This window comes from Empidonax traillii, unplaced genomic scaffold (assembly GCF_003031625.1).
Source record: "Empidonax traillii isolate 1590-97213 ecotype Southwest subspecies unplaced genomic scaffold, ASM303162v1 scaffold65:size4453928, whole genome shotgun sequence".
Classification (NCBI taxonomy): Eukaryota; Metazoa; Chordata; class Aves; order Passeriformes; family Tyrannidae; genus Empidonax; species Empidonax traillii.
In genome coordinates this window covers 1,055,179-1,081,579 of record NW_020955258.1, presented here as the reverse complement: position 1 = coordinate 1,081,579, position 26,401 = coordinate 1,055,179, and the positions used below count along the sequence as shown (strand labels likewise).

The window sequence follows — 26,401 nt, the reverse complement described above, 5'->3', positions numbered from 1 at the left end:
AATCTTTATTTTGAGCTTTTTTTTTCTTTTTTTTCTGTGAGTTTTTTCTGGTTTTTTGGGGGAGAACTTCTTGTGGCTGACACTTTCTTGCCAGATCCCTGTGTTTAAACATAGATCTATTTTTTCATATTTTCTTGGATCCTTGGATAAAACTAGAACAAGACCTTGCTTGGCAGATGTTTCTCACTTGTACTTGAAAACATTATCGCCCTCCACCACTGCTGTTTACCGAGTCCAGCAGTTTTGAGCAGAGGTTTGCCTGATTCCCTTGAACTAAGGGCAAGAACGTTGACCTACTGAAGTGATGGGACAAAGCGACCTGGATCCCTCATCTGAGTAACGGGGGTGGAGAATGACAAGGGAAAAGACAGTCAGGGATGAGGGGGGACAAAAAATGGGATCAGGAGTGGAGATGAGTGGGATGTAGTCCTCACAGAGGTTAGATGGGAAAGCAAATGGAAGGGGACTTTGAAGAAGAGAGTTAGTAGAGACAAAGTAAGTGAGATTTACCTGAGCAGGCTCAGACTAGTGCCTAGAATAACTCTTGAGGCACCTGTGAGCCTGTGTTTCCTTTTTCAACAGCCCCCTCACTCCCTAGAGGCTGAACAGGGAAAGCTTCAGGCTACCTGCATGCTGCAGTTATTAAACAGTGTTGAAGATGAACAAATATTTGGGTATATTGATTGTCTGTGATCTGGTTTCACTAACAGTTTGTCTGCAAAGCTCCTTGCAGAAGGTCTAAATAATGTTCATTTGTTCCTCTTGTATAATTTCAGCTTCAAGCATGTGGATGGAGGGGTTTTTCCCTGTTTTTGTTTTTTTTTTTAGTTTGGGTTTTTTTGTTGGTTGGATTTTTTTTTTAATCCTAGTTAAAATGTTAGTAAGTTAAAACACTTTGGTGCAAGGAATCAGCTTTTTGATGCCAGCAGTTTTCATCACAGGAAAGGATTAGCCATCTTGTGTTGGTTTTCGTGCCTCTGTATTTGAAGGTCTGTAGCTGCATAGGCTGACAAATACCATTGTCTAGTATGAAGTTGGGAGTGAAAAGGAAATGATGCTCTGGTGCCTTTTCTAGTGTCCCCTCTCTTTTCCTTGTAGTCACTGAGTTTTTTACCTAACTTACACTCATTCTTCTTTCCTCGTAACTGTCAATATGTCTTTCCTAAAACCGGCTAGACATTAATTACAAAGGTATTTGTAGTAGTTACAAATAGTCTGTGATCTTGACAAATGTGAAATAATTGACTTCTGTAAGCCTGACACACCTTTCACGTTGTTGTCTTAAGCAGCCTGATGTCATGTCCTTTAGAAATGATCTGTGAAGTACCTGTTGTGGAAATGACTGAATCACTAAGTCGTCCAGAAACAGCGATGAAATTGATCTACAAATTTGGAAATTGGAAATAAAATAATAAAATAAACACTGTACTATAGTATTTGTGTTTCTGTCCTTAAGCTTGGATACTGCTGGCAACTAAGGAGTCCTCTACCCTTTTCTCTCTTCACTAAGTCTTGGAGGCTTTTGCAGCAAGCAAGTTTCTCTAAGTGTTAGGTTTTTAAGAATACTTGATATGGAACATTCATACATGAAGCTTATATGGAGAGAGACTGATTTGTTTTTCTAGTGTGTTTCTTCAGGCTTCCAGCATAACAGCTATTATAACTGAGAGATTTTCATGAAATGGGAAATACTGAAAGGAAATATATGGCTATCCTGAGGGTTTTGATGAAACTTACAGAACTAAGGAAACTGGATCAATTTTCATCTTGATTTTTTTTTTTAAACTATTTCCATGTAATTTATCTCTAGGATCCTTTTCCTCTTTTGACTTTCTTTAGGAGATTTGCTGTTTTCCCTCCTACCTGTCAGGGTGGATGTTGTAGAACAATAGAAGTTCTGTGGCTAGATGTATCTGTTCTCTCAAGTGTGATCACTGGTGAGGTCATACCAAAAAGCTGACTAACAGGGGAATGAACTCTTGCACAGCCAACAAAACACAAAAACCTACTCCTCCCAGATTCACATTACACATTAAATTAACATTTCTAGCAGTGTTTCTTCCACATACAAGGAGAAGGAAGAAGTTACTGAGGGTGGCAGAAGAAAAATTCTACCAAACATTAAGAAGCCAGACCTTACATCTGTAGATTCTGCCAGCAAGCTCATGTTGAGATTTATAGATCTATTTCTTTTTAATTAATTACAACTGGAGTTCGAATGTGCACTTTTATTTCACTCACTAGAAGAATAATATTTTCAGAAGAAAACTCTGAATGTTTTGATTTCAAGACAAAGGAGGATGCTACTTCAAAAGAAACTCAGTGCTATTTATTTAATGTGTAGTAAAGCCAGATGAATAAAACTGAAGATCATACTTGCAGGTGATGAAAATACCAGGACTACCTTAACAGCTTACACAACCCTCCCCAGTCAGCCAGGTAGCATTCTGCAGTGTTTGATGAGCTGTGTGTGTATAGCACAGCTTTGCTTCTGTTTGGTGTTCTGAAAGGGTCTGGAGTCATTGCAGTAATCAAACACAGTGTTGATTTTTTTCCATTGTGAAAACTAACACTGGCTTGCCATCAAATGTGTCAGTCAGGCTCAGATTATAAGCTGTTGAATGTGGATATTTTTCAAAGACCAAATAAAGCTTTTCTGAAAAACTCTTGGACGTCTTTTGTTATGCAGATAGTTATTTTTCTTCTATAGAAAAAACTGCAGGTAAGCTGAGAGTCCACCAAACCACTGTAAAGAGTGACTGTGTTTGAGCTTGTGCCTAAAATGGCACAAAACTTGATGACACTGCTAACTTTCATAAAAGCCCAAACTTCACTTGAAGTTTGCAAATGTGAGCAATTGGAAGAGGAGAAGAAATTTAACATATGTCAGTCCATCCAGTAGCATACAACACCTGGCACACAGTACAGGGCATCATATTTTGGTTACCTGCAGATGCCAAGTGAGACTGGAGTTTCTGGTACTCACTTTTCTTTCTGAACCAGATCTTGTAAGTAAGGCAGAGAACGTGAAGAATTGTTTGGGGAAGGCTTTCCTTACACTTGCTGTTGTCAGCATGGATCTAGGATTCTGAAATTTAGTTGCCCCTTAATGCGTGCAATTGGAAATGTTTGTTTTGGCTTATCAATTAGAAAATTAGAACTGTGGAGTTCTGCTTTAGCTTCTGATGGTAGTGTATTGTATTATGGGTGAAAGTCAGTGTGGAGAATAGAAGGTGGAACCAGTTCTTTCTCCTTGTCCTTTAAATGGCCCTACATTAAATGGAGTACAGGAACATGTCTCTAACAAAGTGTTAGTTGCTTCCAAGATCTAGCTTGTGAGCTACTGTTTTCTTTCTAGTTCCAAGAAAAAATCCTAGGGGCATCTTGTTTACCACCGTTTTACTTTGTCCTGCTTTCAATGTGGAATTTGGGGCACTCCCGTCACCCTGCCTTACTAAAATCTGTGGAAGTGCTTATAACCCTGGCAAGTACATCACAAAATACATGGAAACCTCCTTAACACCAGTCCCAGCAAGGCTGGGTGTTGTGTTGAGTGGAACAAATCTCTTGGCCATGTTTCTCCAGCAGGGACTGGGGACAGGGTGCAATAGGATCATGCTGGAATGTCCTCTGGAGGCCAAATATAGTGGTGTGGATCCTCCTGCGCTTCTAGAAATGAACAATCACATATTAATACTGGTATTGATTTTTTTTTTTAAACCACAGAAATAACCCATGGGTAGTTCACAGTATTTAATAGATGGTCTGCAGTTTTGTTTTCTAAATTCTTCTGATTTTAGTAGCAAATTTGAAATGTTTGCTGTGGCAGTTTCTCGTTGAACCAGTCCAACTCTGGAATGTGGTGTAAAGAAGCAAATAATTCCTTTTTAATTAAGAGGGCTTGTTGTATATTGAAGTAATTTCTGTATCCTTTTAAAACATCAGAGTGCACTTGGATATGTGCTGGGTATTGGTAACAATATTACTGTTCCTGTAGTAGTGCCATAAAGATCAACTGACAGATTTTAAATAGCTTTAAAACATCCTTCTCTGTGTATTGTGTAAACTCACGATATTTAGAAATAGACTTTTAACAATGAGAGTGGTCACACACTGGCACAGGTTGCCCAGCGAGGTGGTGAAGTCTCAGTGGAGATATTCAGAAGCTGCCTGACACATCCCAGACACTCTGCTCTGGCTGACCCTGCTTGAGCTGGGGCTTGGACTTAGCTGATCTCAAGAGGTCCCGTCCAACCTCAGCACTTCTGTCTTTCTGTGAACAATGGCCAGCTGTGTGTGTTATTTCTGTTTGCTTTCCTTTTTACATAGTTGATTTCCTCTGGGGAGTTAGGGGTGTTTTTAAAGGACCTATGCATGTGCAAGTGTTGGTTTCTCCTAGATTCTCTCTCACAATAGAGCCCCTTTCTGAAAACTGGTTGTGTTTGAAAGCACTTTGTTATGCAACTGATCCAGTCCTTTATGTTTTCAAATTTGCTCTTATTAGTTATGAAAACAGCAAGTTTTGTACCTTTTGAGTCCATTCCAGTGTGGAAGAGAGATGTGTTCTGTTGAAGATGAATAATCAGGAGATCAAAGTGCTTTCATTCAGTCCAGATCTGGGGACAGAGCCATCCGTGGAGGGTTAAAAGTATAGACTAATATATGTGTAACTGAGGACATAACAGGAGAAGGCAAATGGAAAACAACATGTGTGCTGGTTTCTGTGGTGTGTTTGGTGTGGCTGGGACAAACAAACAAATCAGGTTGAATTTAAAAACCAGAGTTGTATTGTTTCTAGAAGTTTTTGGGAATAGAATTAGAATAACATAATTTGAAGGACAAATAATTTTAATGAAGTTATTGGTAGGAGTAACAGACTTTCTGAAATGGATTGGCAAATTTGCTAGTCTGATATAATTTTTACATCTTTATTGGGAGTGTTAAGTGACGTGCATATTTCACACTAAGGTAATGAGATGCAAACTCAAGCATCAGTCAAAGCTAGTAACCTATTGAACGAGTGAAGAAGCTTCAGTTTACAGCAAAGAGATGATTTTTATCACATAATTCTTTAAATATGTGCTGTAACAAAATGTTACTGCTCTCTGGTAAAGCAGAGGATGAAGCTAAAACTGTTAAAGGAAACAGAGTCATTTATTGTTCTAAAGTAGTGCAGTTTTCAAAGGGCTGCTGTTTAGTGACATATTTGATTGTCTATTCATGAGATAATATCTGTAGCACAATGCAATGTGTAAAATGTGTTTGTAACCACCTGTGGTGGTGTGTAAACCAATAGATAAGTAACTGACATTATAAATTCCTAAACCCCACACATACGGCACAGATGAGTAAAAGTACACTCTTATGCGGATTTTCTTGAGGAAAGGACATAAGATCTTGAGCTGGGGGCAGAGGATTACTTTTAAAAGTAATGTGATCTGCCTGGTGGGGGCACTCACAGCACATGGCACACACAGCAGCAGCAGAGGTGGCTGAGACTGTCAGAAGGGCAAGCAAGCTGTGAAGAGTTCCTCAAAGGGAGAGGAGTGGCAGAGGGAAGCAAGTTCAGGCTTCTCTGTGCTCCAGTTAGAGACAGGGTTGATCTGACAAGCTCGGTGATGCACGTGAGTAGATGGCAATGGGAGATGCAGGTTTGAATACGCTATTCTCGGAGAGAGGCGGAGGGCCCTTGTGTGGTAAGGTCGGTGTGCTGCTCCCACGGACTTAATTTCTGGTGGGCATCTTCCCTTCTCACCTCTTTATCACTAAATACAAAAGTCAGGTAGAGAGTGTGTTTTGACTTCTGTTGAGTTGATAGCCTCTAGAACAAAAATGTTCTGGAGTTGTTTTCATGTTTTTTTGCTTCTCTCACTTCTCTCATTCTTGTTTCTGAATGTTTTAATGATTATTTCTGTTTGTCCTGTGGCATAAATGCTTCTTCCTTTTCTCTTAACTTTCTGTGAACCTTGAGCTTTCTGTGATACACATTGTGATGCAACTCCTAATCAAGATTTACCATTATTTTCAGATATTTTAGTTTTGAACTTGTAAGTGCTGCGAGGGTGAAGTATTGGGAGTTACACTTGGTTGTGAGCAAATTGTTTGCAGATAGATTTATCTCTTCCTCTGTCTTTTCTTTTGCTGTTTCTCATTACATTGTACCCCCGCTCATACTCTTATCTGCCTCTTGCCTTGTGCTTCCTTCATCAGCTGTATTGCTGTTGTTTTTCGGTATTTCATGAGCAACACTGGCAGTTTAAGATGAGCAAATCACATGGCAAATCTTTCCATTCCTTAGAAAAAAGCATTGGCCAGGGATAACAGGATGGACAGGATGGTTAAAATGTCTACTTAGAAGGGGAAAGCTACAAGGAGTGATCTACTAAATGCATCTTTCTTTCTTTCTTTGCAGTCTCTTGCAAGACAAAACAGTTGCACTGTTTCTGCTAATACCGTGTTATTCTGGGATAAGAAGGCCAGCTACAGTTGGTCTTGATCACTTCTGGTGGGGTTCTGTACCAGGGGCTGTGCAATGTGTCTTGGACTTTATTAGTACCTTAACTCTATTGTATTATCTATGCTGTGGATTTAATGTGCTGTGGGTGCTGATACACCTGACATTGTCCAGCAGAAAGCACCTTGTGTCTGGCAACACCACCAGGAACTGGAGTCAGTAAAGTCTGTTATCCTTTCAGTGCTGTTCCTCTCCTTAGATGTGTGGGGCTGTTTGGTTCGAGGGGCACATTTGACTTGTGTCGCTCAATGCATGCTGCCGTGGATCTTCTGGAATGACAAGAAGACATTCCAGACACTTCTTGTCTGGAATAAAAGTTGGTTATATTCATTCTTATATTCAGACCTGATTTCTAACATATAAGAAGCATGGATATAGGGACTGGCAGAACACAAGAACAGGCAAAAATAGTGTAAGAAGTGAACCTTTACAAGTCATAGTTTCAAAGTAAATCAAAACCTTAGGGAAGTCAAGATACTAGTGTTTGGGGTTTTTTTATGAGGTGAGGGAGGACAAGTGTTATCCTGTACTATCTTTCCCTGGAAAAAAAAGCATCTGTGCTGTTTAACGTTTATCAGTGACCTGGAGGAAGCAGTGGAGTACACCCAAATTGCAGATGACAGCCAGTTGGACAACAGTCAATATGCTGGAGGCTGCTCATTCTGAGGGACCTGGACAGGCTGGAGAATTGGGCCAACACCAACCCTCTGAAATTCATCAAGGAGAAACGGGGATTTCTGCTAGGAGTTACTGAATTCTCTAGCCCTTTTCCCTCTCTTGTCCTATGCTTGTTCCTTCACAGTGTTTCTTTCTGCCTTCTCCTAAATATGACACAAATCTTGCACAGTGCTACATGCTCTTTCCTACCACTCCATAGTGAGTCTCATAGCCCTGTGGGCATTAGTCCCCCTGGCTGGGAAGGGTGGTCTAGGCTCTGTGGATCCTCATTGTTGGTTTTCAAGGCTCAACTCTGTAAAGCCTTGAGCAGCCTCATGTTCTACCTAAAGCTTATTCTGTTTTCACAAGACGTTTAACTGGAGACCTCTGAGGCCCTTTCTAACCTGACTTAGCCAGTTGTTCTACAAGTTGTTGCTGAACTGTAAGTGAATAAATCTGAGTTGTTTGCATCATAACTTGCTGATAATAGTCTGTATATTAAGTCTGCATGTTGCATATCTCATTCTGCCAGTTATTTGGTCGACTAGCAGAATACTTTCCATTTGTGGAACACTGTTGGGGTTTTGTTTGTTTGTTTTTGTTAATGCAGTGCTAGCATTAGAAACTCTGTACTGTCTCTTAAAAGTGAGTTTGCTAAGTCAGTGTTAGGAACTTGTCAAACTTGTAACATTTTAAATAAGTTACTGTTTTGTTGAGATGTTACAAATGGTGCTTAAAATGTACCAGTGTGGGACGCTATTGCGTGCTGGATCTTTTTTTTTCAGATAATCACTTGTGTATCACTTAGTAGTACTTGAGGTATGAGCTGTAAGGCAAATTCCGTTCTAGGGCTCCTAAGCCAGGACTTCTTACATCTTAGCTGCATGATTAAATTCAGGTATCTATTCATGTGTGCTGTGAATGAGCATGGTAAGGTGAGAATAGAAATACTGGTTTTGTAAATTAGCTTTTAAAAACTTCACAAGATGAGTCTGCTTTCGTGGCTGACTGGCCTTTTTTGAGAGGAGGGGGAAATTCCTGACTGAACAGTCTTTGTGTTCCTAAACACACATGGCTGCCTTAGTTATACAGTAGAGATTCAGAATTACAGTGGTCTGCATCCTGGACCAGTGTTAGAGCAATACTGTTGGAAATAAGGTCGGTAATGTAAGCCAGGGACCTGGAAAACACGGAGGTCTGGGTACCAATGCTGTGCACCAGTGGGAATCTGGAATGAGGAGTCTTGGGAACGTGCACTTTTGCAATCCTGTCCGCTCGCTGATGCAGGAGGGCTGTGGCTGTGCTGAGGGGTAGGTGCAGTAGCACGAACGTTCTTAGTTAAATCTTTCAGCACCCAGACAGTTTGTACCTACTTTGGCTACTGTTTAACCAGAGTTCTGTTGGTTGGGTGCAGAAAAGATTGAGGGTTTTTTTAATTGAAAACTGATGGTAATTCTTAGATGACTGCTTTTTAGAGGTGTGGCAGCTGTGTTGGCATTCCACCTTGGACACTGACGTGCAAGTGTGTGAGCACTGTATGGTTGGCCTGGCATAAGTAGCACACAGGAAGATCAGAATGACAAATGTAAATGGATGCAAAATTGCTCTCTCAGGACTTACAGGATCACAGTGCTAGATTGTTGTGTTCATGTGTTCCCATAAGTCAGTGTGTCTGTAGCATGACTTCCTCAGAACAACTGGTTCTTCTGTCAGAGCTAAAGCAGCTCAAAATTTCATCATGATTTTCACAGTGTCATCAACAAACTTCTGTGATCACTTCCATCTTAATCTAAGGCAGTAATATATCCTCTTCTAATGCCATCACTGGTTTGTTGTGGCAAAGGATTAAAGTCATTTTGTTCTTCAGTGAAGGTGTATTAGCTGTACATGGTTTTACTTGAAATTCCAAAAGAACAGAATAGTGTAAGTAAGTTCCATGTTTTGATATTTATCAGCACTGTAAACGTTACCTATTAGGTTCATTTGTAAGGCCATGGAGATTGTTTCCTGCTGTATTTGGTGCATAAAGCACTACTGAAAGATCAGCAGTGTTATTTTTTGTTGTTGTTTTGATGAGGCATTTTTAATTATTCTCTTGATAAAGTCAAGAAACGTTTTGTGCCTGCTACTGAGCACAGGCCCCACACCCAGCTACTCAAACACGCAGGGGCACAGATTGACTTTTGAAGATACCTGTTTTTTGAGATTTACCTTTCAAGATTCTGTTTTCATGGAAACCATAAGCTAATTCACAGTTCATGGCAGTAGGAGTAAGTCCACAGGCTTTTTTTTCACAGGGAAAAATACCAAGTTTTTATTTGTCTTGACAAAAGTAAGGTTTTGCTTCAGAAACAGAGCCCATTCTGTATGGTTTTGATCTTGTCTCCATCACTTATGCTGGAGCATTTTAGGGCAGGGTGGGAATTGTTGCAATAATCGTCATCTTTTGTTAAAGGTATCTCCTTTTTTTGGTCCTTTCTGTTTCAGATTTAGCCTTGGAATCTAATCCATCTGATCATCCCAGAGCAAGCACAATTTTCCTGAGCAAGTCACAAACAGATGGTAAGCTAAGTTTTTTCCAATTTCACAAAAGATAGGAGAAAAACTGGAAAAATGATGGCCTATTTTAATTATGCAGCTTGAGAACACTGTGCTTCCATTCTTTCAAGCATAGGGATCAGTAATTTGCGTATTTACACAGAAATATGTTTGTAGGCCATTTTGCTTAACCCTGACAATGACTTGTTGTTCAAAATGCTTAAATACCAGATTTTGCAGTGCAGATCCCAGCAGTCTGAAGGAGTGTGGCTTTCTTCACTAGTGTAGTTCAAGCTTCCAGCAGTGGTGGGGTTTTTTTTATGACCAGGGGCTGTTTTAAAAGTTGTTTTAAATTATTTAAAAAAGGATAGTGTTTTGTGAGAAATAATCAGCCTAAGCCATCAATCTATGTCAGTTGCTTTTTTGTTGTTTTAAACTGTTTGAATAGTTTCAGAGGATAATTATTCTTGAATCCTTGTTTTAATAATAAATATGTTCGGCTGTTTTCAGTTTCTTTGCAGAGCTTGTGTTCAGTTAATAAAAGTCAATTTCAAACAATTACTATAATTTGTGCATTCCAAAATGCTGTTAAAAAGTGCAGTTGCACAAATAAAAACAAATTCTGACAACAGCACATTCTGAAGTGGCAACTAATAAAAAGTTTAAGATAGTCTTTTTAAAATGCTTCTGTTTCTTTCATAGCTGGTTCTTGTTTGAAGCACTGTTCTTCTGATAAAGTGTTGCACTTGAGGTTGGATGTGTTGATGGAAAAACTGCAGTGTGTCTTTTACCTTGGCATAGCTTTGCCACAGAGAAGTAGAATAATTTTGACAAGTCTGTCAGTTGCTGTCCTGCTATTCAGAGTCTTATGACAAGAGGTAAAAGTGTCAGTTGTATCAACTTTGCAGTGCTCAGATGATAGCCTGTGAGCAGTGCAAACAAGCACTGCATGGTTCTCCAGAAGGGATGATACCAAGGAAATGTAGAAACCTCTTTCCTCAGGTCCTCTAAGGTGTCCTCAACCAGCCAGAGGCTCTGACCTGCACACTTCAAACACCTCTTAGATGAGGGATGCTGAAGTTGCAACTCCCAAGTTGCCACAGTTGCTGAACACTGTTGTGCGGTTTCACTGTGCAGCCTTTCAGCCTGGCTGTGCATGTTCAAGTACATGAACGCGCTTCTTGGGGGTGGTATTGCTGTTAAATGGGATTTGGTTTTCTTCAAATGTCATATATTGAATTGTGTAGACTTGTGTCCATGTAGAAAAATGGTCTGCTACATGAGGTAGTAACTATTTAACTATTGTCTGAAGTTTGTATTAGTTGGATGAATTGATTTTTATGGAGAAGTTCACCAGAGGAATTTATTTTCTAAATTCCTGGTTCTTCTTTACTTAACCTTCCATAGAATTAGTAGAATTAATATCCATAAGTTCTCTCTCATTGAGATGTTATCAGGATTATGAGTTTGATTTATGCTAAAGAACAAAAAAAAATGTGGATACCCTTTTCCATTTGTCAGTTTTTCTAAATACGTAAGAGAATGTGTCCTGCTAAAGAGTGGTAATGATCTGAGGTTAAAATGTCCAGGCTGGTCACATTTGTATACTTTGTACATGTGTGCAACTCTCAGCTCTCCTCTAAGAGCACTGTTGTACTGCTGCTGTCACAGCTGGAAGTTAAACCTTGCAATCTTTTTTGAAAGACTGACACAGTTAAAATGATCAAATAACGTGGTTGCAGTTGTATCATAAATAGGTGCATAGCTTGTGTCAGCATCTTCTCTGTAGTGAAATACCTTCTGCTGTCTAATAGGAGAAGAGAGAACATGTAAATAATGCTGGACACCTCACTTGTTCCTTGCGTTTCGGCAGGTTCAGTGTGTCCTGGGTTTGCTTCTGGTTGTTGTTGGATATTGGACATTGTCTGTTTGAACTGTCTGAAATCATTCCATTTTTCATGATACACAGCATCTTTTCAAAGCTGAGACATTTTTCCCCTTAGTGTGATGGAAAGAAGTAGTTTCTAAATGTACATGTAGGTAGTTGGAATGTAGCTTACTAGGATGTAGCTTACTAGCCTGATAAAACTTGACAGTTTTTCCTGAAACTACTTTTCCAGATGCTTAAAGTAAAATTTGAAAATTTTAGTACTCACGTACTTCAGAGAACAAGGTTAATAGAATGACTTTATTGAATGTAAATTGGGATTGTTTTTTAGAAACCTTTCAATTCACATTCTTTCTGCCTCTTTCTAGTGCGAGAGAAGAGGAAGAGTAACCATATCAATCATGTAAGTAAACCAGGTTCTACGTAGATAATATTAGCATACTGGGACAAAGACAAATTCAAGGAAAGAACTGCAGTAGTTCTAGGTATATAGTCCTACACGTGTTCAAAATCCTCCTCAGCCAAGATATAACTGAATTATTTTTGCCTGTCTCTGAAAAATAAACAAACAGGCACAGTATCACAGAGCACAGAATGGCTGATGTCAAAAGAATAAGAATTAATTTTTTTATTGTATCAGTCTTAAGCATTTCAGAACGTTAAAGAAGAAAATAAAAGTCAAACTCTGTGTTTTTTTAACAGAAATAAAACTACATTAATTTTTCATTGAGTCCTGAATGACTCTCTGAGTATTGTTACAAGACTTGTTGTAAGAAGTGTATCCAGTATGAAAACAGAATGATGAACAAACAGCAGCATGATAAAGAAGTGATAATCTATTAGTTATAATATCTGAAAATATGCTCTGAGTTAGTTATAATATCTGAAAATATGCTCTGAGCTTTTTCTGCAAATGTTAATTGGACACTTGAATTGTTTGATTAAAATTCCTCCCTCAGTTATGATGTCCTATCTCTAGTGCAAGACATTCTCTAAAAGTACTCAGGGAAGCCTGGCTGTGGGTGATATAGGAAGATTCCTGACAGTATATAGTGTACAGGGTTAGGATGGATGACAGAGCATTTGCTAGGGCAAAATAATAATAGTAGAAGTCAAGGCAATAGCAGTACTCTATTTCATGATTCCCAATGCTAAACCAAGATGCATGTAAAGTGAGCAATGTCAGGAAGAGGTTTCTTTTTTTCTAAACTAATAACAAAAACCCCAAATACAAAATTGTCTTTACAGGAAGCAACACTGGATAACCACAAACTGTAAAGGTATAGGATATAAAAGAAGGGAGATGATGGTTAATAAAGTACATCACAGAGAGGAAAGACTAAATCACAAAATGACAAGAATGGAATGGGAGAGAATTGAGAAAATCAGAGGACTCGCTGCTTTAGCTGCAGCTATTTCTGATGAAAATTATTTATCTAGAAACACCATGTTGTATATTACAAGGGATGATTTATAAACCTGTCTTACACAAAGGAACTAGATGGATACAGAGTAGGTTACACTGCAGCAGCAATCATTTACAAAGACCTCCTGTGCAGTAACCAGTAGAGGTGTAAACCCGGTACTCAGTGTGGTAAACCAAAGCTTACAGAATGCCTCTTCTTGAATGGATTTCAATTAATTTTTTCTTTTCTTTTCCCCCCCAAGGTTTCTCCTGGGCAGCTTACGAAAAAATACAGTTCATGCTCAACAATATTTATAGATGACAGCACCGTCAGTCAGCCTAACCTTAGAAGCACAATAAAGTGGTAAGAAACATTTGTCATCAACGAGGGGCTGAGTGGCATCATGATGTTTATCTGGGATTTTTGGGGGTCTTGTCTGTTCCAAAACCACTTGCACACCTGAATGAGAGAAGCACAGCACTGCTTCTTCTGGTCGGTCCTGAAAGGGTTGTAGAGGTCTGGTAATTTTGACTGCTGGAGTGAGCTCTTTTGGTTTAGTACTGTCGTATTTCAGAGAAGTTCTCATCATGCACTTGGGGCAGTGCAGAAGTGTGTCAGCATTTTGGGTTTAAAAGTATGTGTCGGGGTGGGGAGTTCAATGCACACTGAAAGCCAAATCCAGAAATTCTTCATCTGGGAAAACTTGAAATGGGTTTTGCATGGAGTTGCAGGAAAAGTTGCAGGACTGTGTTTGCTGCTTGCCAGTGGAGTTAGTCTGCCCTCTAGTTGTGGAAAACAGCATGTTGCTGACTTGGGTTTCAGTTCTAGCCTTCCTCCTTTTTCTTCATGTATTTGTTATTTTAGGTAGTTGATAATTGTGTAGTTGCCTGGGTTCTCCAGTGTAAACGGATGTTTGACCTTTTTTTCTGGGTACCAGAAAGACAATTGCTAGCACTTAGACCATACCAGGTGAGAGTTGAGGGGAAAGGAGGGCTGACCAGATTGAGTCCCAGAAGGCTTCACTGTTTTAACAGTGTAGTAGAGTTTGGAAATGTCTAAGTTGATTCATCGCTTTAAAATTTGGTTTCAAAGTGTGTCACTTCTTTTCTAGAGAAGCAGAAACCTAAAAATTTATGCTTGTGCCATTTTGAAGTGTTGTACAGCTGACAACAGTTAGAGCTTCCTTGTGATAGATTCCTGTGATGGCAGTGTTGTTGTTGTTGTAAAAAACCTGAAATTTGGCCGCAGTAGATGAGCATTAATATGTGAAACCTGTTGTCTCACTTAGCAGAGACTGAAATCTTTTCTTGTCCACTTCTTGGATTATGCTGGCATAGTCCAATCTTTATTATTCTCTTTTTTTAGACAGGTCCTAAATTACACAGCCAGGCATAGAGTTAAAACATCAGCAGAATCTCTATAACAGTATATGTAACATCAAGTAGAACTTACATTTTATTTGGGAATACCCCACATTTCCACTTATATTACCTAATCAGGAAATAAAAGTATATATTTAAAATGTCGCTTAACATTTATTTTGTTGTACAAATATCTGTACAATGAATGTAAAAGTAGTTTAGCTAGCAAATTTGATTTGGCCAATTTCTTTCCAGACAGTTAAACATCAGAAATGAGACGCAGAGTACTTGAGAATGTGAAAGGAAGCCTGTACCAAATAGATTTGTAATATTTTGCCCTGAATGACAGCTTTTGCAGTGGAATAGTGTGCATGGAGTATGCTTTGTTAAATCTTTTTTTTTTTCATTCTTTCTCTTTTTTAGTGTAACATTAGCAATATTCTACCATATAAAGAACAGGTGAGTGAACTCTTTGTTGAAATATAACAACTTTCTTTTTGAGCCAGGGATACAAAATCATGGAATCATTAGGGCTGGAAAAAAAACCTCCTAGATCATTGTGTCAAATGATGTGGTCACTTCAGTAACAGCTGGTGAAACTTAAATGAGCTGAAAAACCTGGCCCTTTATGCTGTATCTGCTTCCTCCTTGTCCCCTGTCTTGAGCTGCTGTGGAAGGGTCAGTAATACACCCATCCAAAGGTCAAAGCAAGCAGCGAGGAAAACACACTTAACTCACCACAAATCAGCCCTTGGCCTTTGTTTAGCTTTTCCTGAATACAGAGGTACAGATTAGTTTTGATGGGTGAAGGAAGACTGTCCCATGTACAAATAACCCTTGTCATTATAGCTGGTTACAGCATATGGCCAGAATTAGAGCTGACTTTTTGAATTAAATGCTATTAATGAGACAGTTCCACATTTTAAGGAAGGGAGAACTGTACTAAGCATAATACAAGAACATGGATAAAAACAAAGTTGTTCTTTGTTTAGCATCTTAAATATTCGGTTGTAAGATCTTATCATTAAAGGCTTTGCAAAAATATCTCATTCTAGGAAAAGCTGAACTGTAAAATATGTCCCTTTATCCTCTCTGAAGAACAATAATTTTTAGTAGGGCATAGCATTACCAATTAACTCTTGTTGCTAAACCAGAGATTTTTGTTTTGTAGAGATTCCGACAGATCGTTGGATATTTTTGATGAAAAATCTCATCCTCTCACAGTAAGTGTAACTTTCTGATCCTCTGAATGTGTATCAATATACACCTTGATTTGTATTGTACAAGAAAAATGTACTAGCACCAGGTCACAATCAAATTGATCTTAAATTGTGCCTCTGTATATAATACACTGCAAATAGTGACTTTTGGTATCAGCTAGATCGTGAACAGAACCCAGCACAGTTTTCTGTGCTTTGACTATAAAGAGAAAGCAGCATGTGCCAAATTCTTCCATATTCCATATCTGAAGTCTCTTGTCTCTCTCTTCCCTTCTTTAATACTACTTTAATTACAAGTCTCTCCTATTATTTAGGAAGACATGGTTAGTAGATATGTGCCTATCCTTTTAAATGACTTTAAATGGGGGAACATAATACATGAAGCATCACATGAAGTAGGTGACAGTGAGTTTGGTCCTTAAAAAACCTGAGGGCAGCATTTTAAAGCAAATATGCTTAAGGCTGCTTGCAGTAACAGCTAGGAGCAATTCAGCCTGCAATTTTAATGTGACTGACCCTGGTACACCTTTTTAGACAATCTCAGACAATTTAGAAAACCTCAGAGTACAGGCAAGTTCAAGATTGGAGCATTTGAGCACTCTTAGCTTAATGTCCTACAGAACAACTTCCCTTGTTTTTCATTTGAAATTAATTTAGCAAAGCTTTAGTGGCTGTAACAATTCAGTTTGCTCTGGGACTTACCTGAGTGAATGCAGTTCAACCTGTCTCACAGATTTGGCTTGTTAATAAAGTTTCTAATGAACAATTTAATATTTAAAATTTGTTAGGGTTTCCCTAAGCATGACCCATTATGCTAGGAATTGTACAGTTGAATAAATAGAACTATTTAGTCAATTAAAAAAACCCCAAACAACTTCAGGACAAGAGCTGTATAAAGATTTCTTGTATGGACTGTAGCACTTCAAAAGGAAAAGTGTGGTCCAGAACTATTTTAAATGCCTAAATCTGTTGTTTTCCATTGAAAATTATTTATGTAAGATGAACTCCATCAGACAGTTTCTTTATTTAACAACCTGACATCCTTTGATCTTTTCATATAGCCTAGCTCCTATTTAATGAGAGAGAAATCATTGTATCCTTTAGGGAACACTTAAAGGTCTTTTCTGTCTTGCTGCAGCATACAGACAGAAATAGAGTTATGGCTGATTGTCATACTTCTGAGGGGAAAGGCACAGATGGCTTGTTAGTTTCTATAGCAATGGCGTTTTGCCTGGGTACCTACTGTTCCTTTAAAAAGGTTAATTAGCTGGAAGAAATCTCTGAACACCTTGTCTTCCAAAGATGCAGTCACAAGGAGTCCAAATCCAGGCTCTGTTGACCCTAATGTGACCCAGTTACCAGTATCATGGGGTTTAGTCACAAATACCAGTCTCAGTGCCTTCCTCCTCAGTTCCAGTCAGCAGAACTGTACTTCCAGATGTGCTTTTGTACTGCTTGTAGTGCAGGAGGGATCCTGCTCATGTTATTCCTAATGTTGCATGCCCACCCTGCAGAGGTAACCACCATTAGTTAGTGGTGTATTTGAAGACTGTGTGGAGAGCACAGAGTTAACTCACCTCTGCAATTTACTTGGCACTGCTACCTGGCTTTTTGAAACTACGAAACACAGGAAAGTGCTTGCTGCTTTGCTTACCTTACAACTACCTGTTTAATGTCAGACAGGTGCGATGTTCTCAGCTACTGTCTTTACCATACTATAGGTCTGACTTGGACTGTAGGTAGAAATCAGTGTCAGTGTTGCAGAACCAGTGTGCACAGTTGGAGCTCTTGAAGTTGCATCCCTCCCAGAAGAGTGTTGAATATCACAATGTCTCTCAAGTACTCACAGAAGGATTGCTTTTACAGACTGTTTATTTCTGAGCTTTCCTTCCCCCCTGTATTTAGAAACAGTTTACCATTGTGTCAGAGTTAAATGTACCTGTTCCTTAGTTTTGTTGTCTTTCTGGAGTCTCTCAAGGATGAGTCCTATGAAGACAGTGTATATTAACTTCCAGTTCTACCTGTGACAGAATTATTGTCATGTGTTCTTCAGCTCTTCCTCAGCTGGCAGAGGAATCTTGTGAAGTCTCTTAATTTTGCCTTTTGAAGAGCCAGTGTTTCCCTGGTGTGTGTGTACGTGGGACTTTCTTGCAGGAAGATAACTCTTTTTTTTTTTTTTTTTTTTACACATCTTTCTGCCTGTTAAATGTTCTATGGACAGTAGTAAGCACCTGCAACAATGATGGTAGTTCATGCTCTTTCCCATTAACCTTACAGAACAAAAAAGTGTTCAGAACAAATACCAGCTACAGCTATTGTGTTTTGTTTGGAATATTTGTAATATCGCAGGGCTGCTTCTTTCAGTATAATTTTGTTCTGTCTCTGTGACAGGAGAGGGTTGTATACACTTTAGTGAGAAGAAATAACCATGTGTGGCTGTTCTTTAGAGCCACTATTAAGTAAGACAGATTTTCAGTAATTCAGAGAACTTTCTTTCAGCGGGAAGAAGTTCCAGATGACTACTACAAGCATGACCCTGATCACAAGCACATCTACCGGTTTGTCCGGACGCTTTTCAGTGCTGCACAGCTGACAGCTGAATGTGCAATAGTGACACTGGTAAGAGACGCCTCATTTCTGAAACTTGAGCTTTTGGAACACTTTCCCTCCCCTCCTCAATGAGTGAACTGGGCCAACACTTAAATAGTTAGAGTGTCTCATGAAACCCTGTTAATGAAGACACAGAACAAGTGAGTTCATTAGAGATTTCTAAGTAGTCACAGAATTGATTAACTAAAAAGGAACTTACCTTTTTTATATATGTATATGTAATGCTTAATTACTTGTCCAGTTAAAAACTGTTTGTTCCATAACATATAACTCGCTGAAGAAGCTTGAGAAGGGCAGAACAGCAGGGCACTATAAACAGTGGGGCATAATAAGATCAGACACAAAGACATCTTTTATTTCAGTTGCATGGAGGGGAAAGTGTGAGTTTTGAGATCATATTAACCAGAACAGTGCAAGTAATGCTGCTTTAAAGAGTCAAGGATTAATCCTCTAGGAACTCTGCTCTCATTATGTCCTTCAATCACTGCCACCTTTCTATCAAACTTTTTTTTTAAATTAAACCAAAGAGGTGACAATTTTTTCCCCAGATGACATGGAGATACTTAGAACTTAAAAATAATATTAAGATAATAATCTCATAACAGTTTTTTGTTTGATTTCAGAAAGCATGATGGATATAAAAAATTGTCAGCAGTAGTGATTTTATATATATATGTATACGAAGGGAAATTAAAAACCCCACAACTTACATAATTGCTACATTAGACAGTCTCTCAACCTGCTCTTTGTTGCACACTAGATTTCAGTGTTCATTGTGTCTTCTTTCTGAAAAACAGTGTGAAAGGAGAACAGAACTGTCACCAAAAGACAAAATGTAGCAATTAAGCAAACTTAGCTCGAAGGACTCTCTTTAATATGCAAATGAGTAATTAAAAAGGCTGGATAGTTAGAGCTATTGAAAGGTTTTTGCTTTTCCAAAGACAGGCAAGCAATTTTGACAGAACAAAATGACAGCTAACCCTGGGCAAACTAGCTGAAGTATTTACAAAATATGGAGTTAGTTTTTAAAGTTCATGTTACCACTAGATGGCCCTGTTATTATAGGAACACCTCTAGGTGATTTGAAGGCTACAAGCAAAGGATGGCAAGAAAGTGTGAGGAGATCCCAGTGACAAAGATTAATCCTGCCCTTAGACCTTAGTAGGTGTAGCTTCCTGTACCCACTAGTTAATCTGAGGTTTCATTAGAAGCTTGGACTTAAGTGAGGGAATAGAACATTAAAAACTATCTGTATTCAACTTTGAAAGTGCAAATTACTTGTTATGTGGATCATTATAGGAGTGTGAAATAGTGGAAAACTTTAAAGGGAGAGACAGATTTGACATCCTAGAGTTGGTTTGAGATTTCATGGGAGGAATGAGTAAAGGACCAAGACACATCTTTGGACTTGTGTATCTTTCACTATTTAAGCAGTTGTTGATGTAGATGAAGGCACTGAAGACAGTTCTTTACAAGGTACAATAGAAATAGCACTGGAATACCTTTCGTTGTGGGTCTTTGTCCCATCACTAGAGATCACAGCCCAGGTTTTAGCACTTCCTGTTCAGCTACAAGCGCTGAACCTTAACCATGATGAAAGGCTAAAGTGATGTTGAGTGATTTGCTGTCCCCCTAATGAGAACCTGTCTGTGATGTGTGACTGTGACAGAACAGCTGTAGCAGTGTTTCCCTGAAACAGCAATTGCTGATAGAAATGAACAGGACTGATACGTCACTATCTTTACTGTATACCCTGGTGGTCCAGTTCTTGTGTTATAATAAAAAAGGATACTGTAAATCCTGAAAATTTGGATTCTTAAATGTAAGTAGTAATCATTAATAGTTATTTTGACACACTTACTTAATGGTAATAAGTAGTCATATTGGACTTGCATGTTTGCTCCTCAGAACTCAGCTCCAGGTCTTAATTACACACATAAAATAAAAAAAAATACATCTGTTGGAGTTTTATTGTTTGGTTTTTTAACTACTTCTTTCTATAGGTTTATTTGGAAAGGCTTTTAACCTATGCAGAGATTGACATATGCCCTAGTAACTGGAAGAGGATAGTCCTAGGAGCTATTCTGCTGGCTTCTAAAGTCTGGGATGATCAGGCTGTGTGGAATGTGGATTATTGCCAAATACTGAAGGACATTACTGTTGAGGACATGTAAGTTGCAAGGTTTGGCTAATCTACAGTGGTGGGTTTATTGTGTGTGTGGGGGGGGTGTTTGTGGTGGTTTTTTGTTTGTTGGTGGGCTTTTCTAATGGCCCTGTGTGTGATCATACTGAAAAATGTCTGTGTCTCTTGATATGATTTATGTACATGGTGCATATCTCATGTCTGGCCTAATTCTCTTTTTTAACTCAAGAAACTTTGGATGATTACCCTACTTTGAGACAAGTCTGTATTAATAATGACTTGGGTGAGTAACTTCAAAGTTACTTTTCTTCACCTTCTTTCTCACAGTGACGAGCCATGGAACTAAAGTGCCCAATTTATAGTCTTATCAAAAGATTTGTTTTGGAAGGAAAAAAGTTAACTAAATTTGTTCCCTGCCTTTTCTGTTTTAGAACTTGAAAAATGTCAAGGTAAACCATAACTTGTGTCTTATGTTTATGCTCGTGTATCCAACTAAGGCCTAGATATCTCAAGGTCTGAATTTCTTGCTGCTGCTGCCGGCAGGTGCTGTTTGTGTGGGTATCTATGATTGCATGTGTTACACACAGCTACTGCTACAGCTTATCCTCTTTGGCCGAGTTCTTAGACATGCCTACAGTGCTGAGAGCAAAATCCTCAGTCTTACTGCTGCTTGTTTATGTAAGGCTGTTCCTTGGATATGTTTTTGTCTTTGATGTAGATTTCAGTTTTTCAGAAATTTTGAATCTGCTGTTGTTTCTTGGTGCACTCAGCTTTAATCCCTACAGATTCTGCAGTACTGGAAGATGTTCATCCTTGTGGCTCCAGGCTCATGCCACGGGCTGGAAGTGTGTTTATGTGGAGTGTATTCGGACCATTAAGTTTTCTGTTAAATTCCCTCTCATGAAGTTCTATCTAAGAGCTCTGAAATGTCAACATTATTGTTATAATTCTATTTGGCAGCTCGTTCTCCTATTTCCCTTATTATCACAGCGGTAGAAATGCTACAAGGCCAGCTTAAAACACCAGGCTCTCTGGCTGTAGTAAACTTCATGGCATGCTTTGCGTGTGTTTGAGTTTTATCACACTGCTGTGCCCTGAGCTTGTGTCCAGGCCTGTGTAGTAAGGGCCAGTCCTAGCACAGGAGCAGACTGAGGTGGTAGAGTTTTGCACACAGCAGTGGAAGGCTGCCTGTGTGAAGGGAGAGTCTGCTCTTGCCCCAAGCTCTTTTCACTGGATTCAACCCAAAACTAATGTTTAAAATACAGTACGTAACTATTCATTTGGGATTCTTTAGAAGGAGGAATATCTAGTCTTCTTCCTTTTAGGTTGGGGGTGGCATTTCTAAAATTGAAGGAGTTTTCTCCACCAAAACAATTTTTATTATTCGAGTTATTTCACATCTCAAACAGCAACAGTGAATGCAGTTATTTGTTTTATACATACCCCTTGCCTGGGAGTTCTTTGTCTCAAAATGCAGGGCTGTGCCAGCCCTGCTTTCAGGAAAGCATAATTAGTGATTTTATACAATGTACATCTTCACTCAACCTGGCCTGGAGTGCTCATCTATCTGAGGAACATACTTGAAGCATTGCTGCAAATAACTCTGAGATGGCTGAAGTGGGGTCAGCGAAGAAAGGAGTGCTGGAGTATATATCTTGCTCTTTTTGATGTCTCCTCTTCTAGCCCTATTTGGGACAAATCAAATTGATAGCACTGAAAATATCTGTAACAAGCAGGATGTTTATTCTCTATTGCCGATGCTGGGTCTCCTGAAATTGTCGGTACTTGCATTTTCAAAGCAGTGATGATGGTAAGGAAAACAGATGGAATTCAGGTATATTTTTTCCTCCAATTTGAAGATGGGATTTTTGTGATCCCATCTCATTTGAAATGACTTAGACCTTTGGATTTAGATATGGGCAGAAACTGTACAACCTGTTTCTGACAGTGGTCAAGGGTGCTCATCCCAGGCTCTGCAGTGCTGCAGCTTGGCAGACTTCACTGCTCCTTGGTTGGATAACATCACCATAATAGGGACCTTGGAAAACTGCCTAAAATAGTCAGGAAAATTATTTTAAGTGCAGAAGTTTACTTTCAGTTAATAGTTGCTGCTATAGTTAATTGTCAGATTTAGTAGTTCCAGTATTTTTTAAACCAGTTACTTGAGTATTAGCTATTCAAAATACAAATGTTAGTGAGAGGAAAAAATCAGCAAAGGATTTCAGGCACAACTGCATTCTAATGTTGGTGATGGCTGGTGATGCTGCCAAAAAATCCACCCAAAATCCCAGCAGCTCCCCAGCTAAAGATTGCTTGGCAGGACTCTACCAAGTATCGCTCCCTGGGTGGGCCATTCTTGTGCAGTAAAGGCCCATCTACATGAACTGGTGGCAAGTTTTGTTTGTGTACTTTTTCTGTGAATTTTCCTCTTGGCTGTGTGGACCTAGAATGGCCTCACTAACCTGATAGGTACCCTTGCTGAGCCACTGCAAGCCAAGCAAGGGAGCTACTCTGCTCTGGAAGTGGCAAAATGTCTTATGTCTGATTTAGTGCACCCACTTTGCAAATCTCGTCTGTGTATGTGTGTGTGTGTGTACAAGCCAGGCACCTCTTCTGAAGGCACAGTAGGTGCATCTCCTCCCCAACAAACACTCCTTACTGCCTGGGACATGTGCTGGCAGCCCCACCCCACAGCTCCATTGGCAGTGGGAGCTGGGTGGCTCTTCCAGAAAGAAAGTCCTTTTTCATGTGACCAAAACACAGGTGGTTATTTTCACTGAAAAGAGTTTTTCTTTGGGGTTTTGGAAGGTCGGGCTGTTTTGTTTTACTTATTTTTAATGGAGGAAAAAAATCAAAGGAAATTAAATTGATATTTGGAAGTCATCCTTTGTCAGAACTTGCTTGCTTTGATGAGAGCAAATCCATAATCGCTGAAAAATTAACTGTGCAGCTGCTAATCTTGCCCTGATTGTTTGTAAGGGGACACATGCTGTTCACTCTTTAGGCTACATATATTTGTAAATAAGGCACATGGGCATTATCCTTTCCCAGGTTTTAAACCACTGTTAATAGACTTGTTAATCCAATGAAGAATTGTATTTTTACAGAATTAAAATGTATTAGCCTAGTGAGTATAAAGGGGGAAGTGAAGAGCATTTATTCACAGGGTAAATCAAGCTCTGATCAGCTGATCATCAAAACATTATCTGATTTACATTTCTATAGGCTTATGACCATATGAACAGGAAATTAATTTTGGCACTAGGTTCAATGATACTCAAGTCCACTATGCCAGAAACAAGCACAAAGCTCCTATTCATATTGCGACCCGCCATGCAGTACAGGACAACCTGGATGATTCCTGATTTACTTGCCCCCCTCTGGTAGGTAGAGTGTCCATTTTGAAAGCTCCCAGAAAGCAGTAAACAGCCTTGGCCCTGACTTTGTGCAGCTTACCTTACGGTGTAATCACAGTTGGCCTACACAGCTGCTAAATTCTCTTGAGACAGGTCTGCTGCCAGTAGGAGCAGTTGTTGAGCTAGTGTTGAACTGAATTACTTGTTTTGGATGCCACCAATTTCTTTTTAGGTTAATTTGTAAAACGTTGTTTTTTCTCTGTAGAACATCTCTGCTTCAGCTGACCACAGTACAGTAGCTGAAGCAGCCTTTTTCATGTCATGGCACTCTCCCCGCTTTCCTCCAAGTACTTTGCCCAGTGAAAACAGACAAGAGAGTAAAAACTGGACAGTGCCCTTTGACACAGTACTTTTGTTATCCTGCCTAATGCTATTGAGGAGAAAATTCCTTCTCCCACCTAATGCTGCTTATTTATTTATTTATTGGAGATGAATCCATGTTGCTTCAAGAGGCTTTTTTCTGTGAGATAATAGCAGCAGCTCTTCATAGATCCATTTGTTGCCGTGGTGATCTGCCTACTCCTTTTGTTAGTCCGCCTCTACTTCAATAAACCCCCTTCCTGTTATCAGCCTGGTGAAAATGTCTGCAAGTTCTTCAGAGCTAATAAACAGCATACATCATTCCTTTCATCTGATCACTATAGTGTGGGGCCGTATGAGAGTGAGAATGGCACATGAATTGTACAGCTGCACTAATGGAACTCCGAAGAATGAACCTCCCCAGTCAGCCGAGCGAGTGCACGACAGGGCACTACCTTCCTCTCCGAGACGGAGGTGCCAGGACTCAAAAGCTGCACCTTGTTTTGAGCACCAGGGAATGACCTGTCTCTCAAAACTAATAATGCAGAGCTCACGATGACTATTTCAGAGTTGCTGGTTTTAAAACAAGCTTGAGGTCTCTTCCGTGTTTTCAGCCAGCTAAAACAATCTTTTTTTTTTCCCTTTGTCTTCTGTCCCTTATGCCTCCTAGGAACGAGATGGAAAGACATTTCTTGGAGCTACTGCAGTTTAATATCAATGTTCCTGCCAGTGTTTACGCCAAATACTACTTTGATCTTCGCTCCCTAGCAGATGACAATAACCTGAGCTTTCTGCTGGAGCCTCTCAGTAAAGAGAGAGCACAGAAGCTGGAGGTAATGCTCTGAGAGTGGCTGAGCAGGGGACTCTGTCTGGGTGTGTAGTAAGAGCATCTGTTGCTAATCATGTTAAGTGGTGGTTAAAAAAACTAAAAAGCTTTTAGATTAGTGTATTACAGGGTAATTTAACCCCTTTATAACTACAGTTAGCACGTCTACAACCATGCCTAGGCTAAGCTAGTATTCTGAGAAAAGGGAGGGTTTCAGAAGAGATTACAGAAGTCCGGCAGATCGCAAAATAAAATGGATATTATTTTGGGAACCGTAGCTCAGCTAGGCTACTTAAGATTGAAAGGATTAGTGTCATATGTAATGGATTGTCTGTCCTTCCCTGGTCACAGTCTGTATTCCAAGCACCTAGAGACAGTCACACTCGGCCCTTTCTAAATACTACCAGCTGAAGGTTTCCCACTGCATCCCACTGCACAGCTGCTTTTAGAGGGAGCACTCTTACTGCTCTCACGGTTTAATAAACCATTTGTCTGGGGACAGCTGCAGAAATAATATTCTTCTTTTCATAACTTGTAGAACTTCACCTTTCCAAAGAAATGTTGCTTTAAGATAAACTTGTGGAATAGCCTCTTCTTGGGAATCCTTCAGAATGCCCAGAGGAATGTAAATGCAGATAACTGGCCCTTTCTGCTCAATGGGAAAGGCTGCCCTTCTGTGAGTCCCTGCAGCCTTCTTGGTGTGAAGGCACATTTTAAAAAACTTGAACTTTTGCAGAGTCAGTCTTCCTGGTTGATGGAGATATGTAAGACATTTTGAAAATTACCTGGGTTCCCAGGGAAATTTTCTTGTTGGATCAATGCAACCTTTCATCTGTCCAGGTTTAATTGATGACTCTGCATGTTATTTTGTTGACCTTTCAACAAAGGCATTACCACAGGCCTTGTGTACACTGATACCACAGCCCCTTTCAAGAGGGGTATGCTGTGGTATTCTTGGCTTATATTGTTCTGTTGTCCCACCCTCAATAATTCTGCCAAGTCCTAGGGTTTTTTATTTTGTCCCTGAAGTGGCTGGGAATAAGTGTGATCCCTCATGGTCCTTTGGAATGATAGGTATGATATGCCTATGAATTCCTCTATTTAAAGTTTAGCAATGCAACTCTTCTGCTTTGTCTCACCCTTGTTACTTGCACTTTAAGCTAACACTGTCACTAATTGTAAATGTGGTTGTAGGGCAGTTCATAGTCCACAGGAAATTGTTTACTGAACTGCTCAGTGCCCAGGCATAAGTGGATGATTTACAGATTGTGAGCCTGTTTTGTTTCTTCTTTCTTAGCATCTGGGGGCTCGGTATTCAAAACCAGAGTCATTTTCAGTACAGTATGTAATTTGCCATAATGTACTTACTAATGCATCTATATAGGACATTTTGGGATTTGATTCTAAAATTTGATGAGTATTTAAACCATTTGCTAAAATTTTTAATTCCACTTTTCGGTTTGAAGCACATGAGCAGTTGATATATAAAGCGGTAAATTAGTGAATTCCAGGGATTGAAAAC

General features: G+C 39.4%; 1 protein-coding gene across 1 annotated transcript in view; it reads left to right on the top strand.

The window, feature by feature from the left end:
- The window catches only part of CCNYL1 (cyclin Y like 1), a 33,245-nt gene that overhangs the window by 3,812 nt on the left and 3,032 nt on the right, over positions 1–26,401 (top strand). Inside the window, exons 2-9 of the mRNA XM_027880153.1 lie at positions 9,659–9,733; positions 11,966–12,000; positions 13,266–13,366; positions 14,788–14,823; positions 15,536–15,587; positions 18,084–18,203; positions 20,198–20,364; positions 24,724–24,886. Coding sequence (XP_027735954.1) covers positions 9,659–9,733; positions 11,966–12,000; positions 13,266–13,366; positions 14,788–14,823; positions 15,536–15,587; positions 18,084–18,203; positions 20,198–20,364; positions 24,724–24,886 — 749 coding nt within the window. The remainder of the gene's footprint in view (positions 1–9,658; positions 9,734–11,965; positions 12,001–13,265; positions 13,367–14,787; positions 14,824–15,535; positions 15,588–18,083; positions 18,204–20,197; positions 20,365–24,723; positions 24,887–26,401) is intronic.